This window comes from Sinocyclocheilus anshuiensis, unplaced genomic scaffold (assembly GCF_001515605.1).
Source record: "Sinocyclocheilus anshuiensis isolate Anshui unplaced genomic scaffold, SAMN03320099.WGS_v1.1 scaffold1096, whole genome shotgun sequence".
Taxonomy (NCBI): Eukaryota; Metazoa; Chordata; class Actinopteri; order Cypriniformes; family Cyprinidae; genus Sinocyclocheilus; species Sinocyclocheilus anshuiensis.
This window is the reverse complement of record NW_015548251.1, coordinates 539,582-548,006: the sequence shown is the minus strand read 5'-3', so window position 1 is coordinate 548,006 and position 8,425 is coordinate 539,582. Positions and strand designations below refer to the sequence as shown.

The 8,425-nt window shown below is 39.7% G+C and overlaps 1 protein-coding gene across 1 annotated transcript; it reads left to right on the top strand.

Annotated features, from left to right (window-relative positions):
* The first annotated feature begins 6,243 nt into the window (after window positions 1-6,243).
* Window positions 6,244-7,688, top strand: LOC107655320 (DNA-binding protein inhibitor ID-2-like). Its single transcript, XM_016442781.1, has 3 exons — window positions 6,244-6,671; window positions 6,857-6,917; window positions 7,272-7,688. Exons 1-2 carry the CDS (start codon window positions 6,321-6,323, stop codon window positions 6,911-6,913), a joined length of 408 nt encoding a protein of 135 aa, XP_016298267.1. The 5' UTR covers window positions 6,244-6,320; the 3' UTR covers window positions 6,914-6,917; window positions 7,272-7,688.
* Window positions 7,689-8,425: the final 737 nt, after the last annotated feature.

Below are 8,425 nucleotides of genomic sequence, written 5' to 3'. Positions count from 1 at the left end.
ACAGATCACCGAGCCCTGACGTGGATCCACACCATGAAGGACCACAACTCTCGGGTGACTAGGTGGTACCTCTCCCTGCAACCCCATCAGTTTAAGGTCAGACATCGACCTGGACCCCAAAACAAAATTGCCGACTACCTGTCCCGAAATCCGGTCAGTTCGTGGCCTGGAGAGGGGTAATATGTTTTATTACATATTAAGAAGAGCAACTATGATTTTATTCCTAAAATCACTTTTTGTACAGAATAGATAAAGTCATACAGGTTTGGATTGACATGAAAGTGGGTAAATAATGACAGAATCATTTTTTTGGTGAACCATCCCTTTAAATTGGTATACCCTCATGTACATTATGATAACAAAAATAAGAAGAAATTAAATCATTTGTACAAAATATAATCATATGTGTCCTATGTGATGTGGACTTCTGGGAATGTGTTTTTACTGTTTTTCACTGTAAATTATACTGTAATTTATACATTTTAATTTTTTTAATGACATATGCAATGTTAAACCATTAACAGTTATTTTTACTGTATTTGGTAAGATAACTTATAGTTAACCAATTAGATTTTTATTGTAGCATGTTTACAATTTTTATTTAAAACAAAGTATAAAAAGTAATTTTTTAAATGGGCCATTATATCTTAAAAGGTTCTGAATTTGACTATGAACATAAACAATATCTACTTTCAAAGAAGTCCGAGAAATCAGAGAAGTGTTAGTTTTGCTGGACCAAGCAGCAGCAATACCTGTTGAATGTAATCCCCGACCCACATGAACTATTGGCACACAGCCATGATATCTTTCTTCAGCACTGGTGCATGCAGAGCCGTGCTGCAACCACTACACTGCAGGAAAAACCAAACTGCGTGAGCCCTCACTGTAAAAACCCTCACCAGCCAATGAGAACACATCTCGTATTCATAGAATAATATTCTAACAACCAAACATGTGGTGTTCAGAAAAGACCTGAGATCTCAGAGTTCATAGCACTGCACATACTGTATGTCAAGATGACCTTCAAGCATCTGAAGTGCTTCCTGTGTTCTTCAAGTGTTTATATAACCCTAGAACCTCCTCTGAAAAACATAACAGTGCTATAATATTATACTGAATCACTAAAAGCTCAATGATTGTCAAAGCTCATTGATTAATGCTCTGTTTGTTCTCCGCACAAAGCACAGCCCTTTAATGTTCCTGACATTTCTGTTTGAAACCCTGTACTTTATATCCATTATCTTATTACCCCGATCAGTCACAATAATCTACAATCGAACTAAACAGTGGGTTCTGTTGCCTAAACAACATTAGGGTGTTAATTCTCAATCTTAATCATCGGTTTCAAAGGGCAACTGACATATTAAATATTTAGTACAGATAAATGGCTTGGATTTAGAAAGCCTGCTGAAAGGTGTCTCTACATTTTGGTGTAAAACATCAAGGGAATGTTCTAGGTTCAACGCAAAGTTAGAGCTCCAAATAATCCCTAAACTCTTACATAAACATACTTTTTTTTTTCATATAAAGTCCAGAAATAACATTCTGATGGATGAACATGAGAGCAGAACTTTACACAAAACCCCAGACTCCTCACTTGTCTAACATGCTCTCCAACTATTTAATAATAGTGAGAGAAACTAATTCCCCATAGACTCTCTCTTCCTTGTAAGCTATATAAAGAGATGAGATTGAGTAAGAGTCCAGTGACTGAGAGCAGAAGCCAGTAGGGAAGTGGCTCACAAGAAAAACTACTCTTCGCAATCCAGCGCAGAGGCTGTAGTGGAGAAAGAGAATAAAACTAAAGCAGTTCGAGTGGCACAGGCTACCACAAAAAAAAACAAAAAGTTGCATGTCCATACGGTATCAGATAGTCTCAGGCAGTTTCAGATCTCCCAAATACTCTCAATTCCCTTGTGACACTCAAGACTAAGGTGTTTGGACTGAGAAAGGAGCCTTTCAGGATTTCTCTTCCTCAATAATGCACACTACTGGTTTCTCTTACATTTCTACTGCATATGAGGACTGATAAATCTCTGTTCTATTCTGTTTTTCTACTGCTATATATTTACAGACTTCTGTAAGTCACACCGAACAAATCCATCTTTAATCCACTGGTTACAGTGATGTTATTGTAACTCACAGCACTAAATCACTGGACATCTATATTCTTTCGATTCTTATAGATTTGTTTTTGCATTGTTTTTTCTGCCTGGAGACTCCCTTTAAATGTCCACATGACTGCTCCGAATATATTTCCATCTAAAACTCAAGGCATGGGCTGAACCATGAAGTACAAAGCACTTTATATAAAAAGTTTGGGTCTTCTTTTTGGGGTTCTTCTTTCTGGAAAAAGAAAAGAAACTGTTATTCAGCAAAGACACATTGCTGTTCTTTTGAATGTTCTTTTCATCAAAGAATACTGACAAAAAAAGGTCTCAAACGTCTAAAATTACAATAAAAATAATTATTAATATTTTGAGTACCAATAATGACTGAGCAGCAAATCAGCATATTAGAATGATTTCTGAAGGATCATTGACACTGAAGACTGGAGTAACGGCTGCTGAAAATTCAGCTTTGTCATCACAGGAATAAAATATTCAAATATACTAAAACTGAAAACTTTTTTTTTATTTATTGTAATAATATTTCACAATATAACTGTCTTTACTGTATGTTTGATCACATAAATGCAGAGCATAAACAAGCTTCATTAGCTGATTTACTTGTTTATAACAGCTATAGTTTGATGACACTCGATTTTTTACTTTGAAGGATATAAATGGAAAAAAGGACAAAAGAAAGAAAACAAGTATTCATACAGGTTTTACAGAACTTTTCCCTCAAAACGTAGTTACTGAAATATAACCCCTGTGACATCTAGCCCCGGTCTCCATTGTTTCCTTCTATTTGAAAGGATATAGTGATGCTCTGACAACTAAAGGAAGAGCCTTTCAATGGTCTGTTGTGAGAATATAAGCAGTAGCAGCACATTACGCAACCAAGAAAAATACTCGAGTTCTGAATTGCAACATTTCCCAGGACCCTCTTTGGGAGGCGAACAATAGCTTAAGCCAAACATCAACGCCACGCCCATGGGGTCGATGTTGCTACAAGAGTCGGGAGCAACACTTTCACGCGTGTACTGCTGCACGCGACAGGCGCGTGGGAGCCTCAAAGCCACTACCGAGAGCCGAAACCACAGCAGAGCGAAAGACCAAACGATTACACGCGCTCGGATATCCAAAGCCTGTTTTCATTTGCCGTCGCTAAGTGTAATGCGATGACTCGAGCTGAAACGGGTTATTGGGACAGCAATATTTTGTTAGATATTTCATCCCACAGGTTATCAGGAAGTTTGACGTAAGAGTTTTAAATCTCGCATTTTTAAAGAGGATTTAAGGAAAGCGTCGCGCAATGTTGCGCTGCTTAGAATTGAACGTCGTTCGCACCGATTATTGTCAGAATGCGCGTGGTTTTCTTAAGGATAACTTAATCTTTTCAAATGTAGAGAGTATAGCCTATACGTCCATTTATGTTATGATTCAGTGTTTTGAATATTGTCATCAAAGATCTTAGACGACAGTAGCCTATATGTGGGTAAGATGTGACTCGTTGGGATCTGCTGGTGGTGTTTAATGAGCTGGAGACGGGAGGAATTGTGCAGCTGCAGTGAGCTGGAACAGCAGAGGAGGCGGTACAGACATCCTGACTCCATCCCGTGGAGAACTCCTCAACTTTCTGCCAACTTTAGATTGTTTTCTTGACATTATCATTGCTAGCTTTTTGACAGCAGACAGAAACGTAAACGTGACTAAAATACTGCATTTTGGGGGGTGTAGGCTAGTAGCTAATGTCCTTCTATAGCGAGTAGCCTGTATTTAGTTCAAGTTTAGTTATAAATGGTTATGAATCTGCCTTTAATATGTCTGTCCGTCACTTTCAGGGCGCAATCGGTCGGGTCCTTTCGCGGATGCCAAATTAGGCTATACTTTTTAGCGCCAACAGTCAACTTTTAGAGTTTTAGAAGATGTTTGAAACGATACATAGTTTATGTTATTGTGATAGCTTATGTATATTCTACAATATATGTTTGATATTTTACGGGAACGTATTGCAGCGACTATATTGCTGTAATGGTTACTTCCTCGGGCAAACTACTAGCCTATGTAAACTTCTGTTTGTGGTCACTGAAACTTTTAAGACGCGATTGAAATGAAACCATGCAGTGATTAGCAATTCTGTTGAACGACCGACCCATTTAAAAGGCGCTTCTTCTTTTTTATCCGTAATAGGCTAATACATGACTAACTGAAAATGCGTTCTACCTCTGGCACACTGAGATAAAGTTGAGGTAACTTCGGGTCACTCTCTCTACATTACATATGTTTCAAAGTCTAGATTGTCTCAAAAGGGCGAGGAGTCGTCCAAGTTAAACGTAAGCAAAGAAATATGCAAATCGATGCAGGTGTGTGGGCCTCGGAGCGCAGGAGACCTGAGGCGACGATCTGAACTCCGATCTCTCAGTGCCCGGGCCTCATTTTGATCAGCTGAGAACCGGCGCTAACTAACTGCCCCCGTCTCCATAGCAGCCGCCTGGACGGCGCCGCGAGGACAGGCTGGAGGGCCGCTGTGAATGGGTGAAGTCACGGGGCTGGCGCCAGAGAGTCTGCAGGAGCGTGAGCTCGCGGCGTTGCTCTGTAGTGCTGCTTTGCTTGGTTCCAATCCATCACCTGTCAGGGATCAGTCAGGGTGTCATGCGAAATGTACACAGCTGTGAGAACAAAAAGGACGAGGGAGAAAATGGAAAGAGCCAGTTGCGGCAGAAGCGGACGTGCCTACAATGCTCTTATGTGTCGCGTTTGTAAGTCTTGCGCGCGCGGAATGCAGTTTTTGGTGCAAACATTTCCTTGAAATAGCGATTTAAAAATGTCCAAATGCATCGGCCTGGAGGAATCTTACAAGTGCTTCATTTTCTAAGGAGTGATAATGAGAATGTATGAGCTGCATTCCGACACATCAACACGACTTCGTCTCGACGCATCTCCGCAAACATCTGTTTAACGTAGTCGGATATGCACAAGCAACCAGGAAATCTCTGTCTCCATTGTTACTTAGCATGTGTAAACACAGCTTTTTTCTATTTTTGCAACCACTCTCGCACTCGACTGCCAAAAAAGGTTTCTAAAAAATGGAAATATAATCCGTGTCAGGATACAAATATTCTTTCCAGTCCCAAAAGAATGCATTTTCACTTCGCTTGCACTTGTGTTGTTTCAAGTTAAAACTTACAGTACATTCTCCCATACCATCACTATTACATCTTAAACGACCCTCATCACAGGCCTAAAGACTGCTCCCATAATCCCCCACAGTCAGCATGTGTATAAACAAACATAAACATTAAGGGCACATCACCAGCTGCAGAAAGTGCAAACTTAAAACTGCTGGGACGTCCACAGCAAACACAATAGATAAAGAAACGGCTCTACAAGAGCTGATTTCTGTAACTAAGGTTAATTGAGTTGGTATAAAAACGCTGGCATCAACTTGCCATCTTTAGCCTATCTAAAACTAATGGCAGCGTGCCATGATAATTCCACTGACCTCGAGGTAAATGTTGATCTTTTACACTGTGTTCACATAGGAAAAAAGGGAAAATAAAAGATATAGGCTAGATTGAAGAAAATATGAAACGTGTTGAAAAATAGCACGTTGATTGTTGGAGATATGTTAAGTTTCATAAGCTGCGCTGTATTTTAAATATACAGATATAATAAAATCCATTCAATATCCATTAATATGGAAATACTTATGATGTATTGTAGACTATAGAGCAGACTAACTCATGATGTCCATCATAACATAAATCAACCTAAACTTGTTTTGATACATTTTATCCGTTACACTAGAAACAAAGACGGAAAATGCGTGAAAACACCCTTACACTTGCAAGTCACTAATTCTCTTGATCGGAAACAGGTACACTGATTTGAGAAATTATCCGTGGAAGCTGAAGGCAGTCAGCGCCACCCTAAACGCGCTTTCACTGGTTAAGAACGCGGAAGAAATGGGCGGGTTTATATCGCTCAGCGCAGCGGCCAATAGCGTTGCGCGAAGGCGATGACTGACGCGTCCATTCCCACCAATCAGCGCAATCCAAACCAGCGCGTGAACAACCCACCCAGCTGGGTATATATACAGCGATGACAGCTCGCTAATCCACTGCGTTTGCTTCAACAGCTCAGTGTGAAGAGGATATCTCGAACACAAAAAGCGATTCTTCCAACGAAACCGTTTCGTACAGAGGTGTCGACATGAAGGCAATAAGCCCAGTGAGGTCTTTCCGGAAAAGTAGCGCGAATGTGATGGAGCACAGTCTGGGAATCTCACGAAGCAAGACCCCCGTGGACGATCCCCTAAGCCTGCTGTACAACATGAACGACTGCTACTCCAAACTGAAGGAACTGGTGCCGAGTATCCCGCAGGACAAAAACGTGAGCAAAATGGAAATCCTGCAACATGTCATCGACTATATCCTGGACCTGCAGATCGCCCTTGACTCGAATTCGGCAATTACCAGCCTGCATCACCCCCGAGCGGGGCAGGGGACATCCAGAACACCCCTGACAACACTCAACACAGACATCAGCATCCTCTCATTACAGGTGAATGTCCTTAGAAAGATTAGTATCTATCTATCTATCTATCTATAATTTAAAAAAAAAAATTGTTATTAATGCGTATGGTAAAGCTACATTGATTTGTTGCATGTGTATGTGCAAGTTTGATTGTGCAAATAACTGGACTTAATAATATACTTAATAAATAACCGGTTTTTTTTACCCTTTAGACGACCGAGTTTCAATCGGACTTGATCACAGAGGACAGCAGGACACTTTACCGTTAATCAGGTAAGTGCTCGACCACACTGTTTTTAATGAGCCTCGTATTATATACTGTAAATGATGTATGCAGTCAGAGCAGTGGTTAATTTTAAGAGCGTCTAATCAAATTTGTTAAGGACCATTATGTCACATAGTCTGTAAAGTAGTATAAAGTGTGTAATAAGCATCAGTGGAGGTTGAAATGCAAGCATTGATCAAAGGCAGAAGTTGTGCTCGTGTACATCTGGAGCCCAGGGTTTTGCTCAGTCTCTGAGTGTTTGGTTAAATGTTCAAACTGCGGCTTCCTCTCTGGCGCCAGGCTGTCCAGATCTCTGCCCTGTTTGCATTCTCTAAATGCGCCTCTTTCTCAATCTTTTGCAGGTGTTTGGTTAAGACACAAGAACACACAGGACCTGGGAACTGGCTTTTCCTCCAATTTCTGTTCTCAGTCTGGAGTTTTTTTTCTTCTTTCTTTCCTGTAATTGAATCAAGAGACTTTTTTTTTTTTTTTTTTGCTTCTAAGAGGACAATCCATGTGATGTGTTATAAGTTTGGACATTGATTATTTATCTTCTAAAAATACTTATTTGGTCCTTTCTTCAAGAGGAAGAAGCACTATATTCCCTGAAAATAGGAGGGGAAACTTGTAAATGATCACAAGGAACCTTTTCTCTGCATTGAGAAGAAGTCTTACCTTTTTTTCGTGAAGACCGTGTGAATAGGAGAAGACGTGGTTAGTTACTGTACAAAGTTTAAGTCTGTTTTTGTCAATTCTTTTGGCACATGAAGGACTGGACGTTGAAAATGACATGATGAAACCTTGTGAACTCTCCCAGAGTTTTATCTTGTATAGTTGCAGAAATTGGACTGTCAGTATCTGCAAAGTGTTATGCTGTATGCTGAGACTTTTTATAAAAGTAATATTGTAAATTGTACCTTTTTTTTTCTTCTTTTTTTTATACAAAATAAATCAAATGCTTTATTTGATGCTGGTCTGTTATGCTTGTGTGTAAAAATGTCAATCTGCCAGTGTTGTGCTGTATATTGACCTTGCCTTTTATATCCAGGATTCAAAAGCATGTCACTGACCTTTCACACATGCACATTCACCCATTACTGACAGGAACCGGAATCAATCTTTAATCGCCATATGGCTGTGTAAAACTGCATTCATTCCAGTCCATAGTGGGAAAAATGTGCTTATTCTTAATATATAACTGTCCACAAATCATACAGCCTAGCAGTTTTTCTTGCAATTGACCTCTTTCTCACTTCCTGTGTGATAAAACTCATTTCTTGAAGGTGTTTGGGAGTAGAACCGTATCCACAGGTTCTCTCATTTGTATAATCTGTGTATGGATGAAATGGCTGTTAAATCAGTGTTTGAGCTTTTGATTTGTGGAATTCAGTTTGTAAAATAATTGTCTGTCGGTTTAGTCGGTCGGCCGGCCCCTTAATGAGCATGAAATAATAAATCGGAGACCCGGATAGTGATTTTTTTTATTTTTTATTTTATTATCAATTTTTTACAGCTT